We start from the raw sequence: 20,956 nt of genomic DNA on the forward strand, positions 1-20,956 counted from the left end.
TACTGTGATACTCAGTAGCCTCATCAGCAGAGAGAAGAGAACCATCGAGAGCAGACAGTCGGTCAGTAGAGGACATAGGTGTAGTAGTTGTCTTGCACTGAAGCATACCAGCCCGTCGAAGAATATCAAGAGAATACTTCTGCTGAGTAAGGGTCATGCCAGAGCCAGAGGACAAAACTTCCAGCCCAAGGAAATAGTGAAGCTGCCCAAGATCCTTAACAGCAAAATCAGCACTCAAAGCAGAAACCAAGCGAGCCGCAGCATAGTCCGAGGAGCCGACCAGGATGATATCATCAACATAGACCAGCAGGTACATAGTAACCGTAGGTCGCTGAAGAAGAAATAACGAGGTATCGGCCAGAAAGGGAACAAATCCATGAGCCTGAAGAGTGGTGCCAAGACGCGCATGCCAAGCACGCGGAGCCTGCTTCAGACCATAGAGCGCCTTAACAAGACGACAAAGATGCTGCGGACGAGTTGGATCAACAAAACGGGGAGGCTGCCGCATGTAAACCTCCTCCTCAAGGACACCATGAAGGAAAGCATTCTGAACATCAAGCTGATGAAGAGACCATCCACGAGTAATAGCCAGTGAGAGCAGAAGCCGGATAGTAGTGGGTTTGACCACCGGACTGAAGGTGTCCGCATAATCAAGGCCATGACGCTGTTTGAATCCTCTAGCAACCAGTCGAGCCTTGTATCTCTCGATAGAACCATCAGCATGTTTCTTTACCTTGAAAACCCACTTGGAATCAATGATGTTGACACCAGCCTTGGGAGGAACTAGACTCCACGTGTCATTCTTAAGAAGAGCATGGTATTCTTGTTCCATCGCAGTACGCCAGTGAGGGATTCTCAGGGCAGCCTGAAAATGCCGTGGCTCAGCAGTAGGGTCGGACTGGGCTTGCGCCATGCAAGTCGCAAGCCAGGCCACCGTGCCATCCGTGTGTTCCTTAGGACGAATTACCCCACTTTTGTTGCGTGTATGAGGACGCAACACAGGGGGCGGAGCAGGTGGCGAAGCCGATGGTGAGGATGACGACGGAGGCGTAGCATCCATCATGAGAGATGCTGATGCAGTCAAAGCCGACGGTGAGGATGCTGACGGTGGCGGTGACGGGGTAGAAGCAGCAGGAGACGCCGACCCACTGCAGGGCGACACCGGTCCAGGTGAGCGGGACAAGGGCCGCGCAGGCGACGTGGACGGCGAGGGGCTCCCAGGCGGGGAAGGCCCAGGCGTCGGTGCAGGGGACAGCCCAGGCGTTGGTGTCGGGGACGCCGGTGAAGAGGAGATGGCCCACTGTGCCGACGCGTCGGTCAGCAGCAGTGGCTGGGCCGGAGTACCGGTGCGCGACGCAGGAGCCGCTGGCGCGGGCGCAGGCGGGCTCGTTGCATGGGGCATGCAGGGAGCCACCCGATCGACGTGAACGGACGAGGAGGACGGAGCGGTCGGGGACGAGGGAGCCGGAGTGTCAACCTCGTCCAGGAGCTCCAGCCGTGCACATCTCCCAATACCTGCACCATGGTTAGACAACAAAGAGGGCGAATGTGCAGCATCTACAAATTGATGAGGCAATATAGTGGATGGGTGCACCGGCGGGGTGGAACTTGTGTCAGGTGGGGAAAGGGCAGCAAAGGGAAAAACATGCTCATCAAAAACAACATCTCGTGAGATATACACACGATTAGACGGGACATGAAGACACTTATACCCTTTGTGAATAGAGCTATACCCCAGAAAGACACATTTTTTGGAACGGAACTCAAGCTTGCGATTATTATATGGACGGAGATGCGGCCAACACGCACACCCGAACATTTTAAGAAACGTGTAATCAGGAATCTGACCAAGCAAGAGTTAAAGTGGAGTTTTCATATGAAGGAGCCGCGAAGGAAGCCTATTTATGAGAAAACAGGCTGTAGTAAAAGCATCACTCCAAAAACGAAACAGGACAGATGCATGAGCGAGCAAGGTTAACCCAGTTTCAACAATATGACGATGCTTACGTTCAGCTGAACCGTTCTGTTGATGTGTATGTGGGCAAGAGACACGATGAGCAATTCCAAGTTTTTCAACGAAAGTACTAAGATTGCGGTACTCACCCCCCCCCCCCCAATCCGACTGTACATGAATGATTTTATGATTAAGGAGACGCTCAACATGTGCTTGAAATTGTAAAAACACATTAAACACATCGGACTTATGCTTAAGAAGATAAATCCAGGTAAAGCGACTATAAGCATCAATGAAACTGACATAATATTCGTGCCTACTAACGGACAGCTGGGCAGGACCCCATACATCGGAAAACACAAGCTCAAGAGGAGTTTTGACTATATGTGTAGAAACAGAAAAAGGTAACTGATGACTCTTGCCTTGCTGACAGGCATCACAGATGGCAGCAGCCTTATTACTAGACTCGGACGGTAGCTCATGACGATGGAGGACATGGCGAACAATGGGTGATGCTGGGTGACCAAGGCGAGAGTGCCATAGTGAAGGAGACACACGAACGCCACTGAAGACTTGGAACGCAGCAGCAGGAGCGGGAACGTCGGTGGGCGCATCAAGAGCATATAAACCATGGCGGTAGCGACCTCTAAGAAGTATGTTCCTCGTAGCACGATCCTTAACAAAGAGATGAAACGGGTGAAATTCACAGAAAACATTATTATCCTGTGTAAGTTTAGGAACAGAGAGTAAGTTACGTGCAACTGTGGGAACACGAAGAACATTTCTAAGATGCAAGGTCCTAGAGGTGTTTGTGAGAAGTGATGCCTGACCAACATGCGAGATGTGCATGCCTGCCCCGTTAGCTGTGTGAACCTTGTCATTCCCGCGGTAAGGCTGCTGAACAGTTAGCTTGCCCAGCTCGTTCGTGACATGAGTTGTTGCTCCAGTATCCATGTACCAAGAAGGACCAACAGGATAAGAGGGAGTGTGACCCTGTTGCGCCATGTTGACTTGACGCTCATTTCCCTTGCCATTATTGCCGAGGCCGAGGAAGTCAGTCTTGTACCGGCGATGACAGCGGGAGGCGACATGGCGAGGAAGGCCACAGAGCTGACACGGCTGAGCCGCACCACAGGCAGTACAGCAGGCGCAGGCGCGGCTGTCGACGACAACCACTGAGGCGCTAGCACACGGGGCCTGCTGCTGGGCAGGGGACGCACCACCGGACTTGCCCCCCACCCCCCACCCGAGGACGAAGTTCCAGTGGAGCCACGGCGGCCGCCTTTGCCGCTGTAGACGGCATTGACGGAGGAGTCGATGGAGACGTCGGGGCGGCGCGCATTGAGCCGTTGCTCCGTAGACAGGAGACGGCTGTAGAGTTCCTGAGGACGAATAGGCTCTTTGTGTTCATTAAGCACCTCGGCAAGCGAGTCGTAGTCGCTGTCAAGGCCAGCTAGGATGAAGGACGTGAACTCGCTGTCACGAAGGGGCTCTCCAATGGAAGCAAGAGTGTCGGCCAACTTCTTGACCTTGTTGTAGAAGGCGGTCACCGTACCATTGTCCTTGCGAGTTTCACCAAGCTTGGCACGGATGGCCATGGACTGAGCAGTAGATTGAGACGAAAAACTCGACTCCAAGATGTCCCACACCTCGTGAGAAGATGCAGCAAAGAGGACGAGCCCGGCCACACCCTCACCCAGGGAAGACTGGATGGCTGAGAGGATGGCTTGGTCCTGAGCGATCCACGCACGAAACATTGGATGTTGTGGCCGTGGACACGGCAGGGTACCGTTGACGAACCCCTCCAAATAATGGCTGCGAAGGAGAGGTAGCACCTGAGCACGCCAGTACAAATAATTGTCCGGTTTAAGCTTCACCGGAAGGAGGTGCGAGAACAAAAACGGCGGCGAGGGGATCGCGGCCAGAGCAGCTTCAACATCCACATATGGCACAGGAGAGGGCAACGGTGCAGGGCTTGGAGTCTGGTGCTGCTCCATAGAGAAGCATGGGCGCAACTATAGAACTAAACCGATGAGGCTGTTACACCATTGGAGTTGGCGTTGCTTCAATATTGGATAAAGTGCGTTCACATATTGCATGGTTGTGTGCCATGCATAGCCAGGCCCAGGCAACAGAGGCCATGGCTGTAAAAACTTTTGCATATTGTAGCTATTTTTGTGACTATAGCAACTACAAATACTCTAGCTAAGAAGGTTAGCCTGGGGCGGCGTGGCGGCGGCATGTCGCTCGATAAGCTCGGTCGTGCGTTGGCGCCAGGACTATATCTCACTTATAGCGAGATGTACGACATGCTCGCGTGAATCTTTTTCTCATCGCGCAGTTATTAGACCGGCCCATTTAGTTGGATTTTTTCCAATCGTTACTTGCTCGTATTCCGTTCTTTTTCTTTCTTTTGCTCGCTGTAGATTTTAGTTTTTCCATCCTTTTGACCTATTAATTACACTGGATTGGTTTTCACCAATTTTTTCATTCTTTCTTTTTTGTGTTTTACAGTTTTCATTTGGTTTTTTGTGTGTGTTTTCTATACGGGTTTCTTCTGTTTCATTGTTTTTTTTCTATCTATTACAATTTTCTTTCGTTTCCATTAGTTTTACATTTCTCTACCGAGTTTTTATGTTTTCTTTCTTACTTTCGTTTTCCCTTCTTTTTTTGGTTTTCATCAATTTTCTTTGTTTTATGTTTCTCTACCAGTTTTATTTGGTTTTCTTTGTTTTACCTTTTATTTTTTATTTTTCATATTTTTCCTTGGTTTCCATTTTTTTATTCTTCTCTGCCGTTTTTCTTCTGTATTCGTTGTTTTCTCAATTTTTTTTACATTGGTTTGCTTTCACAGTTTTATTCTTTTGCATTGGTTTTCTTCATGTTTCATTTTTTTCTTTGTTTTTCTTTTGGTTTTTGTTAGCTTTCTTCATCTTTCTTGGTTTCTTTGTCGATTTTCATCAGGTTTTTTGTTCACCACATCTCAAAAAAATTCTGTACACACTCAACACTTGTCATATACATCAGGATCATATTTAGTATACACATTTAACATTTTTTAAATACAGGATTAACATTTTTTAAAAACTTATATTTTTATGTCTAATTTTTTCCTACACTTTGTAATTTTTTTGTATATATCTTATACATTTTTAATGCATGCTTAACATTTTCCAAGTACAAGATTAACATTAGTCGAATACATGGTAAACATTTTTTATATATGATGAATATTTTTTAATGGAAATAGAAAATTCACCCACAATGTACATTTTTTGTATACGCCAGGAACTTTTTATATACATGTTTACATTTTGAAATACAGAATTAACTTTTATTATATGTTTTTGGTTACTAAATTTATTTAATGTAAGTTCTAGATTTTTCGTATGCACCAAGAACACTGTTTTCTAGTATATGTTTAACATTTTAAATACATGATCAACATTTTTTCATACACATCATATTTGTTTTGTATACATTTTTGTGTACAATGACAAACATTTTTTCTATACGCATTTAACATTTTTCACCACTGCTAACCTATCTTGATGCCTACCACTCTAAATCTTGAGTCATTTTGGCATTATCTATTTTTCACCATAGCAATAGATCATTGATTGGTGTCCGGAAGCCCTTCTAATTTGATGCTCTATGAGTCTTCTATTTTGTCTTGTTGCAGAATAATTCAACTCTTATGTACTTTGGTGTGTGATGTGGATAAGTGTGGGCTCCTGGAGGCATTGCAAAATCATTTAGTGTTGGTCAAGGTGTTTCAGCTCCACCATATTCGAGTGGCCATCAGAAGTACTCTATACACATTGGATGATTAGAGCACAACGGTTGTTAGAACACTGCTAGATAACTCAACATCAATCATTGTTCCTAACACTCCATGACCTCTCTACGCAATTGGTTGCCCTTTTGAAGAATCAGATGTCGATAATGCATTGCTTAGGTGAGTTCGGGCTGTAACTCCTGAGTTTTAGAGTGCCTGCATACTACAACTTTTTTCAAATGGAAAGGAAAAAACTATAAACTGCTATGTAATATATACATTGAACATATTTGTTCCCTACAAAAAAGAGATTGAATAATTTTGTATGATGTTGGGATGCATATGATTTACAACTTCCTCCCCATTACACATAGGACTCACTTGGTGGTTGCCAGACTCAGTGTCGAGTCCGGCTCCTCAGTCGAATCCGAATTCACCTCGTTGAGTGTGAGTCCACCGCGTTTGACTGTGACTCCACCATGGCAGAGGATGGCTGAATCTGAGTCACAAGTGACCGAGTCTGGGCCCTTCATGGTCAAGCCTAATTACTCTGGGGTTGAGTGCACCTCTTGCTTGCCGAGTTTGACTACCCTATTGCCTAGGGAAAATTAAAATAGAAAAGACTAATAGAAGAATAGGAAAATTATTAGGAAAACAAAAAAACTTAGTCTGTTTTTGGTTTTTATCTTAGACTTTTCATGTTCACCTTTTGCACAATCTGTGAAATAGTAAAAGAAATAAGGAACATCATATTGGGAAAAAATAACTGCAAACTATTAGAATATGAGCCTTAAAGCAGTATAAATGAAAAATATTAGTAAAATAGAAACGAAAATACTGATAAAGAAAAAGGGAAATATTAGAAAAGGAAAGAAACTTAGTTTATTTTTAGTTTTTGTTATATATTTTGTACTATACATGTGCGCCTGTGACACAACCTACAAAATATTTCTGTCTCCGTTCCTAAATATAAGTCTTTCTAGAGATTTCAATATGTACTATATAGGGATGTATATATACGTAGCTTAGAGTGTAGATTCACTCATTTTGCTCAGTATGTACTCTATATTGGAATCTTTAAAAAGACTTATATTTAGTAATGGAGGGAGTAGTATATGAGCCTTAGAGTAGTGAGAAGGACAAAATATTAGGAAAATAAAAATAGAAAAGGCTAATAAAAGAATAGGAAAAATATTAGGAAAAGAAAAAATCTTAGTTTACTTTTGTTTTTATCTTAGACTTTTCATGTTCACCTGTTGCACAATCTGCGAAATAGTAAAAGAAAAATAAAAAATATTAGGAAAATAACTGCAAAATATTAGAATATGAACCTTAGAGCAGTAAAAATGAAAAATAGTAGGAAAATAAAAATAAAAATACTGATAAAAGAAAAGGGAAAATATTAGAAAAGAAAAAAACTTGGAAAAATAATAATAACTAGTAAAAGAAAAGTCAAAAATAAAAAAATAACATCACACCGCACGTCTAAGAGCAACTCCAATGGGGCGACCCATTTCGTCCGTGGCCGTCCGTTTCGGTCGGCGGGACAGAGAAGTGGGCGCAACGCGCCGACCCAAACGGACGCGCGTCCGTTTTTCGTCCGCGGGCGACCCATTCCCGGCCCAATTTTGAGCCGGATTTACGACGGCGCGGACACGAGACGGACGCGCGCGCGCCTACTCCTCTTCCCGGGCCCGCTGGTCGGTGGGAGCCACCACCATTTCCTCCATTTTCCCACAAAAACATTCCCGCCCGCGCGCGCTCCCGCCCCCAACCAGCCATGGACGACGCCATCGACCTCGACGCCGCCGCCGGCCTCGCCTCCCACGCCTCGTCCGGCGCCGCCGCCCCCTCCGGGAAAGGCAAGCCTCGTGCCCCGCGCAAGACCGCCGCTGCGACCAAGCCGAAGAAGGCGCTGACGCCCGAACAGCGGGAAAGGGAGTCGGCCAAGAGGAAGGGCCGGAGACACGCCGCGGACGCGAGGGATGAGGCCGCCGTCGTCGCCGCCGCGCAGCAGGAGGTCACCAACGCCCGCGTCGCGGCGGCAACGAGGGAGGCGCTCTACATGCTAGGGTTAAACCCTAGCCAGCACGGCCTCGTCCTAGCCGCCGTCGCCGCGGCCAGCACCAGCTCGGCGGCGTTTCCTCGGATGGTGCTGCCCGACTCGCCCCGCGCGTCGGCTTGCAACACGATCCCCGGCTTCCACGTCTACCCGCAGGCCTCCCGCCTCTCCGGGGAGTGCTCGCCCGACGTGAGCGTGGTCGCGCCTTTCAAGCCCGCACCCGCGCCCATCGACCTCAACGCCACCCCGGTGGTCGGTGGCTCGTCATCCGGCGGCACGAGGAAACGCGCGCGGCAGACGCCGGCCGGCGGGCTCCCGGACGCCCACAACCTGTTCGAGGAAATATTTTCTGAAGCCGGCATTGTATGCGCGGCAGACGCATGAATTGTGGTGATATTTTCTGAAGCCGGCATTGGCATGGTGCCGGCATGAGACATGCCCGCTGGCATGATCGGTCGCGGGCCTTTTTAAAAAAAAATTGAATGCGGACATAAAATGGGTCGACAGGTTGGGTGCACTGCCGACCCAAATGCAAAACTGGGCGGACGCCGGGCGGACGGCCGACCCAAACGGATAAAAACGGACAAATGTGCCGTCCGTTTGGGTCAGCCCGTTGGAGTTGCTCTAAACCCCCACACCTCCTCCAAGGGAGAGACCGCCTCGGCATATATGATGAATCAACTTTACGTCCTCGGCGATGAAAAGCTCAGCACTTGCCTCTTCAAGCCGCGTAGAATATTTCTAGCCGAGCGATGTGGTACTAAAGTTCCGGACGCTGCGTTTGTTTGTTCCCAGACTCTGGACTATCGTGTTCGTCCGCTGGCCCACAACCTTAGCCAACGCGCAACACGGAGCGGTTCGTTGCCTTGAGTGCAGAACAGCCGCAAGTTCTAAAAGAGAAAAAGGGCAGAACAGCGGCGAAGGCAGAGGGCGACTGTAGAGAAATCGCCGCCGGCGGACCAGTGAAGCTTGCCGCGGATGGGGCCGGCGGCCGGTGCCGGTGTGTTTGTATTCCGCAGGTTCCGCCCTGTTTTATATTTGGGTCGGCAGTGCGCCCAATGCGCTGGCCCATTTCATGTCTGCACGCAATTTTTAGAAAAGGCCGCGGCCATAGATCATGCCAGCGGCCATGTCTCATGACGGCACCATGCCAGCGCTGGCATACAATGTCGGCTTCAGAATAACAGCACACAGTTCATGCTGGCGCACTCGCCAGCGGCCGGCACACATGCCAGCACACAAAAAAGGGTGGGACTTGAGTTCGACCACGCCATCGAGGCCCCGTGGTCATGCCGGACGAGGCGAGGGAGGCGCTGAGGTTGATGGGCGCGGGCGCGGGCATGGAAGGCGCCACCACGCTCACCTCGGGCGAGCACTCCCCGGAGAGGCGGGAGCCTTGCGGGTAGATGTGGAAGCCGGGCATCGGGGTGCAAGACGACACGCGGGGCGAGTCGGGTAGCACCATCCGGGGGAACGCGGATGAGTCGGTGCTGGCCGCGGACACGGTGGCGTTGACGAGGCCGTGCTGGCTAGGGTATAACTCTAGCATATAAAGTGCCTCCCTCGTTGCCGCCGTGACCCGGGCGTTGGTGACCTCCTGCTGCGCGGTGGCGGCGACGGCGGCCGCCGCGATGGCTAAACCCTCGTGTCCGCCGCGTGCCTCCGGCCCTTTCTCTTGGCTGACTCCCTTGCCCGCTGTTCGGGCGTCAGCGTCTTCTTCGGCTTGGGCGTGGCGGCGGTCTTGCAGGGGGGCCGAGGCTTGCCTTTGCTGGAGGGGGTGGTCGTCATGCCGGACGAGGCGAGGGATGCGAGGCCGACGGCGGCGTCGAGGTCGTCGTCCATGGCGGGGGGCGGGAGCGCGCGCGGGTTTGAGAGTTTTTGGGGGAAATGGAGGGAAATGATGGAGGCTGCCACCGATCAGCGGACCAGGGGGAGAAAGCGCGCGCGCATTCGTCTCGTATCCGCGCCGACGCAAATTCGGCTTAAAAATGGGCCAGGAATGGGCCGGCAGGCCGACGCAAATTCGGCTTAAAAATGGGCTAAGAATGGGTCGGCAGGCGGACGAAAAGCGGACAGGCGTCCGTTTGGGTCGGCGCATTGGGTCAACTTTTGTATCCGCGCCGATCCAAACGAACGTCTACGGACAAAATAGGTCGCCCCATTGGAGTTGCTCTAAGTCGTGACGGGACGGGAGTGTTCTGCAGGTTGCGAATTGGGTCAGCGCCGCAGGATAGGACCCCGTGCACTATAAGGAACTACACAGACAAGGTCGAGCGGTGCATTGCAGCTAAGGAAGGCAGGAACTGAAGGTAAAATTCTGCGATGAATTAGCACTGATGCTCGGATGAAATGAGTATGGTAGAATTGATATATATACGGAGGGACTAAAAATCAGTCGACTGATTTCTGTCCAAGTCTCAGTCGACGCCTCCATTGAATATTTTTTATGCTAGCTGCTTGTCAGGTTTAAATCGGCCTGTTAGGATGATGCGTCCAGCCTGTTTCTTTTTGTTTATTTGTTGGGCTGTGGTTAGAAATAGACCGTGCAAAGTGCAAAGAGGAAGCGTGTTGTCTTGTTTTTTTCTCATTTTTTCTACTAGACTAGCATGTGTGTCCTCCACGCTCAGTGTCTTTCCCTATATCTTTTAGCATGTCATGATCAATGCACACTCTTAATTTTTCTCCATGTTTTTTTATTTTCCTCCATGATGTATGTCAAGGTTTGCTCATATAAGATTTGGTTATATGATAAACTGTTTAATCTATGCGCCAAGATTGGTGCAAATTTGTGTTGCATTTCCTTTTTCTGGTCGCAATATTGTTTATATTTTTTTCAAAATGGCTTGAGCCAATTCATTTTGGATTTCAAGGATAGTTTTCCTTTTGAATTTTATTTTTGTTGCTTCTTTTGAAATTATTACTTATTTCCATTCTTCTAATTTTTTCTTGTTCTCTTTTCTCTCATAATTCTTTCTTTGAAGTACGTTTGTGTTTTTTTTCATTTTTATTTTTTTTTTATATTTCACTAATTCTTAATTGCTCACATTTATTTTTTGTCATTTTTAAAATCGTACTATCAGCTACATGTACATCCATCCACATGTGACTGCATTGATTATTTGTTGATTTTTTTCCCTTGTTCCTTGTCGCGTTGATTATTTCTCTCAACTGTATTTTCATTTTATTTTTAATTTTTAATTTTATTAAAAAATTAAACATTTTTGTAATTTTTTTTAAAATATTTTTTATTAAAAATAGTTTTTATTTTGAAATTGTGGTTGCTCAATTGCACCCTACTGCAATTGCATGTCTCCAATGTGACTGCAACTCAGTGGTGTTTTGTGAGGGGTGAGGGCATAGTTTCATGTCTATCACTAAACATGCAATGACAAGCCGCATCGATTACAATTGTACGTCTTCAATCCAACTGTAACTATATGGTGTTTCATCAGGGGAGGGGGTAGTTGGTACGCAATTGCATGTCTACCACCAGGCATGCAACTATGTAATGTCTCGTCAGGGATGGGGTAGTTGCATGTCTGTCAATATCCCTATTTTTTGTTAATTTATGCGCTCAAGAGATGGCGTATGAAATATGCTTGAACCGTTGCAACCATAAGAGTAAGTGTAACGGTTTTGGCATCTATGTATGGGAGTTTAAAAACGCTGTGCTAACTCAGCCAATCTATTTTTTAATTTCCATTTTTTATCTTTTTATTTTATTTTAAGTTATTTGTCATGATATATTTTTTTACTTTTTTGTGTGTCTTCAACAAAATAGGTTGTAAAATGTAACGAAAGTGGTCGTTCCAACAACGGTAACATCAGAGAATCTCACATTTTGAGGCCAGTTCATGATCGTACAGTGCAAAGTGAGGGTCCTCAACAAAGTGCAACACATGGAAGATGGTGGAGAAGCTTTGTTGCAGACAACAATCTGTGGAAGGTTCACCTGGTGTTCTTCGGTGGTGGGCGATGAGAGATGGTGAAGTTGTCTGTCTGATACTAGGCATGCAACTACAAGTGTCGCCCTCGACTGCAACTAACTTTGTTTTATCGGAGAACGGCTAGAGAGACACGCAGTTGCATGTCTAACACTAGGCATGCAACTGCAAGTGTCGTCTTCGAGTGCAATTGCATGTCTACTCAAATGACTGCAACTAACATTTGTTTTAGATTAGCGATGGGAGAGGGGGCAGTTGCATATCTGAGACTAGGCATGCAACTGCAAGTGTCACGTTTGACTGCAATTGCATGTCCCCCAACATGGTTGCAACTGGACCTTTGTTTTGTCGAAGGGGGCGGGCCAGTTGCATGTCCGACACTAGGAATGCCACAGCAGGTGTCGCACCCGACCGCGACTGCATGTCTTGTAACCCGACCACAACTGGACTTTTTTGTTTTGTCGGAGGGGGCGCCGCTAGAGGTGGCGGGCCAGTTGCAAGCCCGACAACAGCCACGCAACTACAAGTGCCGCACCCGACCGCAACTGCAATGTCCCCAACATGGTTGCAACTGGGCCTTTATTTTGTCGGGGGGGCGGGGCGGGAGAGGGGGCGGGCCAGTTGCATGTCCGACACTAGGCATGCAACTCCAAGTGTCGCACCGACCGCAACTGCATGTCTTCTAGCCCTACCGCCACTGAAATTTTTTGTTCGGTCGAAGGGGGTGCCGGTAGAGGGGGCGGGCCAGTTGCAAGCCCGACAACATCCCCGCAACTGCAAGCGCCACACCCGACCGCAACTGCATGTCCCCCAACATGGTTGCAACTGGACCTTTGTTTTGTCGAAGGCGGCGGCGGGAGAGAGGGCGGGCCAGTTGCATGTCCGACACTAGGAATGCAACTACAAGTGTCGCACCCGACCGCAACTGCATGTCTTGTAACCCGACCACAATTGGACTTTTTTATTCCGTCGGAGGGGGCGCCGCTGGAGGGGGCGGGCCAGTTGCAAGCCCGACAACATCCCCGCAACTACAAGCGCCGCAACCGACCGCAACTGCATGTCCCCCAACATGGTTGCAACTGGACCTTTGTTTTGTCGGAGGGGGCGGCGGGAGAGGGGGCAGGCAACTGCAAGCGTCACACCCGAGCGCAACTACATGTCTTGCAACCCGACCGCAACTGGACTTTTTTGTTCTGTCGAGGAGGCGGGCCAGTTGCAAGCCCGACAACAGCCCCGCAACTACAAAGGCCGCACCGAACCGCAACTGCATGTCCCCCAACATTGGTTGCAACTGGACCTTTGTTTTGTCGGGGGGGGGGGGGGGGCAGCGGGAGAGGGGGCAGGCCAATTGCATGTCCGACACTAGGAATGCAACTTCAAGTGTGGATCCAGGTTGCAACTGCATTCTTTCAACACGACTGCAACTTAGTGGCGTTCTGCCAATTTTTTATTGAAAAAACTATTGCACGCCATATCTCAACTGTAACTACATGGTGTAACATGACCCACAACAAGGGATACAAGTACTAGCAACTAGCCGCTCCCTACATCTTCAATATCTTTTCAAATACACATTGAATATTTTAAAAATACATTTTTTATACTTTAAAATATATGGTGAATATTTTTAAATATTTTTATAATTACACAACTATTTTATCAATACACGATGGACATTTTTGAAATGTACAAACACTTTTTCTGAAGTATAACGACGAATGCAAAAATGTGCTTCCTTTTTTTGATGAACATATAACTAAAAATGAATTATAATAAAAAACATTGAACAAACAACAAGAAAAATTAAATCAGAAAACCCAGGACATAGAACGGAAAGCTAGACAACACGCAAAAAAAGAACAAAATGATACACATGTGCACATTAGTCGGACGCATATAGTTGCTTATCTGTCGACCACAGGCAACTAAATTGTCTTCTTCTTTTCATTTTATTTGTTTTCCTATTTATTTTCTTTGTTACATTAAATATTTCTTTATCATTTAAAAATAAAAATAATATTTTTTAAAATGATAAATAAAGGAAAAAATAACAAGATGAAAAGAAAAGAAGGAACGGAGCATTAGCAACGCTAGCGTAAAAAAATACAAACTACATCGTGTTGTATAGCAATACACCTAATGGGACAATGTTCTAGCGATCCAGTAAAAAGCACAAATAAAAAAAAGGAAAAAACAATACAGCCCAACAACAGCGCACGTGGTGAGGCAACACAGGCCAACGCAGGCCAACAGGGAACGCGAATTCCAGCCAAGCGAACGGAAATTAACGTGCGACTAGGTTGGAGATGAGGTCAGTCGACTTAGACTTCGCGAAGTCTAAATCGAATGAGACCTAGACAAACCCATATATATATATATATATATTTGGTCTAAGAGCTGGGTTTGGGAGCGTGAACTCATATGAGGCCGATTTTTGTGTTCCGACCCTTTTTTTAAAGTTTAATCAGATCTAACTCTAGTCTGAAATTTTTTCACGATCTGATCCTTTTTGTTACCGTCATAATGTATGGCGGTAGGGTAGCACAGCCTACCGTTAAGGACCTTAACGGTAAGACTTAAGTACGCCGTTACGGACGTTTAACGTAAAAAAATACCCTACTACCAAGGTCTTTGACAGTAGGATACGAGCATGCATGGATTCTTCGACATTTGTTCACATGCATCAGTCGTGCATGCAGCAGCTCTGTCCATGCAGCAGGTCGTTGCTCTCTCCTCTCTGCATGCATGACCAATCACCTCATGGGAGGAGTCAGAGATGGAAAGGAGCTTAGCTTTTTTGTTTTGTTTTTTGTGGCAGCTACCCGCAACATGCATGCATGCATCAATTAATCCATCCATCTATAGTCTAGCCTAGTACCTACAATCTAGTACTGCATGCAACACAGGCATTTGCCATCACTGTAGTACTGCATGCAACACAGGAACTTGCCATCAGCGACGAAGGAGAGCTACCGCCAAAGTCTTTGACAGTAGGGAATGTCAGATGGGAAGCGTTCCTACTCCCTCGTAAGGGAGCCGCGTGTGTATATATTGATCGAGGCAGGAAAATGCCCCTGTCGTGGCTTACAAGATTGTACCGATCACTTTGGGATTCGGTAGTTACATAGGAGTTTGAAAGAGCTACGGGAGAGGAAGAGATAGAGTTAGTTTGAGATTACAAGAGATATATCTCTAAGTCAATTTCAACTATCCTATATTAAGATTCCTCTTGAATTCCTCGAAAGGCTTGACTGGCAAAGCTTTAGTGAATCCATCTGCAACTTGATCTCTGAAAGGGATGAATCGTATGTCCAACTTCTTTTCTGCAACCCTTTCTCTTACAAAGTGAAAGTCAATTTCTATATGCTTGGTTCTGCCATGGAACACTGGATTTGCAGAAAGATATGTGGCTCCTAAGTTGTCACACCATAAACATGACACACGATGCTGCTTAATTCCCAACTCATTTAACAATGATTCAACCCAAATGATCTCGGCAGTAGCATTAGCTAGTGACTTGTATTCAGCTTCAGTACTTGACCTGGATACTGTGGCCTATTTTCTAGCACTCCAAGAAATGAGATTAGAACCAAAGAACACTGCAAATCCTCCAGTTGACTTCCTGTCATCACTGCATCCTGCCCAGTCAGCATCAGAGAAGGCACTAACAAGAGTGGAGTTAGATCGTTTAACTTGAAGGCCTAAGCTCACAGTATATCTTATGTACCGTACAATTCTCTTAACAGCTGTCCAGTGTACAGTAGTAGGTGCATGAAGATACTGACAAACCTTGTTAACAGCAAAGGAAATATCAGGCCTTGTTAGTGTCAAGTACTGTAGAGCTCCTACTGCACTCCTGTATTTTGTGATCTCTTCTTCTTTGAGTGGTTGACCTTCAAAAGCTGAAATTTTTTCTGAAGAGGGTAATGGTGTGGGTGAAGGCTTGCAATCTTTCATCCCCATGCGAACTAGAAGTTCATTGGCATATTTTTCTTGGTTCAATACTATGCCATCCTGAATCTTCTTTACCTCGATGCCTAAGAAGAAGTGTAAATCACCAAGATCCTTCAAAGCAAACTCTGAACTTAAATCATGCAGAAGAGCATTAGTAGCACTTTGTGACGAGCTTGCAACTATGATATCATCAACATATACTAGTACAAATATAGTTATGTTTGCCTTGTTGTAGATGAATAGTGAAGTGTCAGCCTTAGATGCAACAAAACCAAGACGCCTTAACTGAGAGCTTAGTCTTGAATACCATGCCCTTGGCGCTTGTTTCAAACCATAAAGTGCCTTGTCAAGCTTGCACACATGATGAGGTACTTTCTTGTCTTCATACCCAGGTGGTTGCCTTATATAAACCTCCTCTTCCAAAACACCATGCAAGAACGCGTTCTGAACATCTAGTTGTCTCAAGCTCCATCCTCTGGAAACTGCAATGGCTAATACAAGTCTAATAGTTGCAGCTTTAACAACGGGACTGAAAGTATCTTCATAATCTAGACCATAACGTTGTTTAAAACCTTTTGCAACTAGACGTGCTTTATACCTGTCGATTGAACCATCTGCCTTTTTCTTGATTCTGTAAACCCATTAACAATCAATGACATTTTTACCTCTTTTCTCAGGCACAAGGTGCCAAGTTTTGTTTCTCATGAGTGCCGAATACTCTTCATCCATTGCATTTTTCCACTTTGGATCCCCAAGTGCATCCTCTAGTCTTGTCGGTTCCCCTGTAACACACAACATGCCATATCGTATAGTGCCATCAGTTCTGTTTTTCGGTTTGCTTATACCTTTTTGTAGTCGAGTTGTGACACGTGAAGTAGGTTGTGGTTGAGCCATGCGACGTGTGGGCTTCTGCACAGGAGATGGTGAAGAAAAATCTGCTACAGAAGATCCCGGCAGCATCCTGGAGGCACTTTCCATAGCAGATCCTGGATCAGCCTCAGCGGCGCGCTGTGTGGCCGAAGATGTGGCAGCGTCCGACTCGGTAGCCACAGAAGATCCCGCGTCGAACTATTGGTGCATGCGGAGCGGAGATCCCGAGCCGGGCGACGCGGTTTCTCCAGCTGTCGCTTTCGCTGGCCCGCGCGTGGGGCGCGAGGCGGACCCGGCACATGGCGACGTGGCGATGCCTGAATGGCGCGGACGGAATCTCTCCAGTGCGCGATCCTGAGCTGATCCGCGCACCCGATCCGAGGAGAGCTGACGCACAGGAGTTCCAGGTGACTCCGGATCCTCCTCGTGCTCAGCGCCAGCTTCGTCTTCTTCTATCTCATGAAATATAGGCTCATTTTCATCAAAATTTGGATCATTTTCTGCACCGATTTCTGCTGCGTCTTCTGCAAAGCCCTGCACAGGATAAGATGCAACACCAGTACTGGTAGGATCATTAGTTGGATTAGTGCAATTGTCGCCCCCTTGATCTAAGTTTTGGAGATTGGGTGGAAGGAGAAGAATTTCTTTTCTAAGGAGTGCTCTGGCATTCGGATGAAGAGACTCAAAAGGGTATACGGATTCATCAAAAACAACATCTCGAGAGATATATACCCTACCGGTAGAAACATCTAGGCATTTGACTCCTTTATGAATGGGACTATACCCAAGGAAAACACACTTCCTTGAACGAAACGCAAGTTTGCGTGTATTATATGGACGGAGGTTGGGCCAGCAAGCACAACCGAATACACGTAGTGATTTATAATCAGGAGTAATGCCAAAGAGACGTGTGAGTGGGATCTCATATTTGATGACCTTGCTAGGAAGTAAGTTTATGAGATATGTGGCGGTCAAGAAGGCTTCATCCCAGAACTTTAATGGCATCGATGCATTTGCTAGTAGAGCTAGCCCTACTTCAACAACATGACGGTGTTTCCTTTCAGCGGAACCATTCTGTTGGTGTGCATGGGGGCATGAAACATGGTGTGAGATGCCAAGTTCCTGAAAAAATAGGTTGAGCTTTTTGTACTCACCTCCCCAGTCAGTCTGCATAGCAATGATCTTTGTGTTTAGTTTTCGTTCAACAAGATTTTGAAAGTTCTTGAAAACTTGAAACACTTCAGATCGTTTCTTAAGGAGATAGATCCAAGTAAATTTGCTATAGTCATCAATGAAGCTTACATAATATGAGTGTCTACCAACAGAAGTAAGAGCTGGCCCCCAAACATCTGAAAATACAAGTTGTAAGGGTGCAGAGGAAATGCTGGTAGAAATAGGATATGGTAGCTGATGACTTTTAGCATGCTGACAAGGATCACAAACAGACTCAATGCTAGACTCAAGACAATGGGGAAGTTTATTTTTACTAAGAACAAGCTTAACAATAACTGATGAAGGATGGCCTAATCTACTGTGCCACTTTGCTGAAGAAGGCTTGATAGTAACAAAGGCTTGTTTATTCGATGACGTTGACGAAGATATGATTGGATAGAGACCTCCCACCCACTTGCCCCTAAGAAGTACCCTCCTCGTGTCCAAGTCCTTAACCAAGAAAAAGAAAGGGTAGAACTCAATGAGAACACGATTATCAAGGGTAAATCTATGAACAGAAAGTAAGCTTTTTGATGTTTCAGGCACATGTAGAATTCTGTTTAGATGAAAAAATTTGTTGGGGGTTTTAACAATTGAACTACCAACATGAGTAATGTCCATACCAGAACCACTTGCGGTGTGCACTTGGTCACCTCCACGATACTTGTCTCGAATCGTCAGCTTGTCGAGCTCCCCCGTGATGTGGTTTGTAGCCCCGGTATCCGCATACCAATTTGTGTCGACACCATAGGAGTCGATGACCATGTTGGCCCCCTTCTCCTCCTGTTCATCTTCATCATACCTGTGCCAGCAATCACGAGCACCTCCTGGATGGTGCTTGTAACATATCTGGCATTCCGGGTAGTCTCGGGTTTGTTGCTGACGCTGCTGTTGTGGACGACCACGGCCGCCGCCGCCGCTGTTGCCGCCAGATGGAGTTGGGGAAGAGAGCCTTCCTCGGCCGCGTCCCATGTTGTTGCTGCGTCCGCGTCCTCTGCCAGAGCCGCGCCCGCGCCCTCTGTACACCATATTTGCAGAGGTTTTGAAGCCGGCGTCAGGGCCATCGCCAAGCATCTCCATGCGCTGGTCGAAGGCTGCGATCTGGGCGAACAGTTCATCAACAGAGATCGACGACTTTACTGCTCCGATGGCAGCCACGACAGGATCGTAGTCTCTGTCGAGGCCGGCGAGGACGTAGTCCACCATCTCAGGATCCGAAACTGGCCTTCCTGCTGCGGCCAGTTCATCTCCCAGGTTCTTCATCCGGGCGATGTAGGTTGAGCTGGACATGGATCCCTTCTTCGTATTGGTGATGGCAATCCGCAAATTTGTGATGCGGGATTGAGACTGCGAGGCAAATATTGTGGTGATAGCAGTCCAGAGATCAAAGGTAGTTTCTTTACTCACAACTTGGGCGAGGATCTCCATTGACAGAGAGTTCAGGAGATGGCTAAGAACTTGCTGATCTCTTGATATCCACTGCGCATACAGAGGATTTGGAGCCATGGCAACAGTTTTGTCCGCCTGCTGCTGTTGTACCGTCTTCGGTGGCGCGGCGTCTGTTCCATCTAGGAGGCCGGTGACCTGCGCTCCTCGCAGGCCCGGCATGACCTGTGCCTTCCACAGGATGTAGTTGGTCTTGGTGAGCTTCTCGGTTGGTGGAGCTCCAAGGTTGAGGGCGGCGGTGATTGAGGTGGACGACATGGCGATGGTGATTGAGGAAGAAGCTTCTGGCTAGATCTATGGGAAGAGGTTGGCTCTGATACCATGTTAGATGGGAAGCGTTCCTACTCCCTCGTAAGGGAGCCGCGTGTGTATATATTAATCGAGGCAGGAAAACGCCCCTACCGTGGCTTACAAGATTGTACCGATCACTTTGGGATTCGGTAGTTACATAGGAGTTTGAAAGAGCTACGGGAGAGGAAGAGATAGAGTTAGTTTGAGATTACAAGAGATATATCTCTAAGTCTAACAGGGAATAACTGCCTACCGCCAAAGACCATGGCGGTAGGGTCATTTTTATACTAAACAGGCGTGATGGTGTTGTTAAGTCCTACCGCCAAAGACTCAGATGGCTTAACTTTTACGAAGCGGGGTTAGATCTGACTTAACTTTACGAAAAGGATCGAAACACAAAAATTGGCCTCATATGATGGCACCGACGACGGTGTTTTGCGGAACGCAGGTTCCCCTTGCGGGAAGAGTTCGCCGACAGCCTAAAGCAGCCACCAGTGCCGCTTGCGATTGTGGCCCGACAGGATGTCGCTCGTGAGAAGCGATCAGATTCCCATGAGGCCGGTGGAGTCGGATCCCCTATTGTCGCCAGGAGCAGAGGAAGCAACGCGAGCCTAGTCGGTGGAATCAACAGGGAAAGTAAATCTTGAAGCCCTGGATCTGGATGGATGAAGAGGTAATTACCTGTTATCCAAACTACAAAGGATGATGCAGGTCGTTTGCGCGTGCATTCCTAGTGGACTATACTAGAGGCACATTATTCCTCCATCGGAAGATGCAAAGATGATTTGTTGGTATTTATTTTCTGATTTTTTTTACCAGGTAGGGGCGAGGGGGGGGGGGTACAGAACAGCAAGTCATGCGGTGTGAGTGTCCGGCTATATTCGATTGTCAAGGTCAGAAGACAATGGGTGGTTTATCACGGAGCATCGTGTGAACCACACCCATTCCATGTCACTAACAATGGGTGAGAAAGTACAATAGTCACCTCAACAGTACATTAGTGTTTACACGAAGGATCTGGTGAAGCCCCCGAGGCAGAATAATGTGAATTTGGACAAGGTGTACAACATCATCTGCAGTTTCTTCGGATCAATTGAGAGGGTTCCATTCAGTCGTTCACAAAGCGGACACGTCGAAACCTATGCCGACACATAAGTTGAGATCCGGCAGACAATGACGTTAGAAAGACAATGGAAGTATTTGCGGAGCTGGAGGCTAGTGGCCCGGAGTTCACTTAGCTGGTAAAAAATGTTATCCACCAGTTAGGCTTAATTAATTGTCTTCTAGACACACATTTAAATATATATATATATAATAGATAAGGTAGTTATACGCAAACTATATTTTTTGTTTACAATGTAAATGATCCAAAAAAATCAATTTTCTTTGTTTCTTTTCATTTCCTAGATGAGAAGGCAAGGATGTACTTGAGCATTATGAGAAAA

General features: G+C 47.0%; 1 protein-coding gene across 1 annotated transcript; it reads right to left on the minus strand.

The window, feature by feature from the left end:
* Window positions 1-15,293: 15,293 nt before the first annotated feature.
* Window positions 15,294-19,478, minus strand: LOC141027595 (uncharacterized). Its single transcript, XM_073504678.1, has 4 exons — window positions 18,207-19,478; window positions 16,955-17,096; window positions 16,411-16,474; window positions 15,294-16,323 (listed from the first exon to the last, which is right to left on the minus strand). The coding sequence occupies exons 1-4, from the start codon at window positions 19,476-19,478 to the stop codon at window positions 15,294-15,296; spliced, it is 2,508 nt and encodes an 835-aa protein (XP_073360779.1).
* Window positions 19,479-20,956: the final 1,478 nt, after the last annotated feature.

The sequence above is a fragment of the Aegilops tauschii genome, chromosome 7 (assembly GCF_002575655.3).
Source record: "Aegilops tauschii subsp. strangulata cultivar AL8/78 chromosome 7, Aet v6.0, whole genome shotgun sequence".
In the NCBI taxonomy this organism is placed as follows: Eukaryota; Viridiplantae; Streptophyta; class Magnoliopsida; order Poales; family Poaceae; genus Aegilops; species Aegilops tauschii.

Bases quoted from the DNA above. Each gene is read 5' to 3' on its own strand.
- LOC141027595 (XM_073504678.1), bottom strand. From the start codon at position 19,478: ATGTCGTCCACCTCAATCACCGCCGCCCTCAACCTTGGAGCTCCACCA. The intron at 17,097-18,206 runs GTACTTCTTAGG...TATCCTGTGCAG, and splicing joins AGGACTTGGACACGAGGAGG to GGCTTTGCAGAAGACGCAGC. The intron at 16,475-16,954 runs GTCAGCTCTCCT...TGTGTGTTACAG, and splicing joins GTCACCTGGAACTCCTGTGC to GGGAACCGACAAGACTAGAG.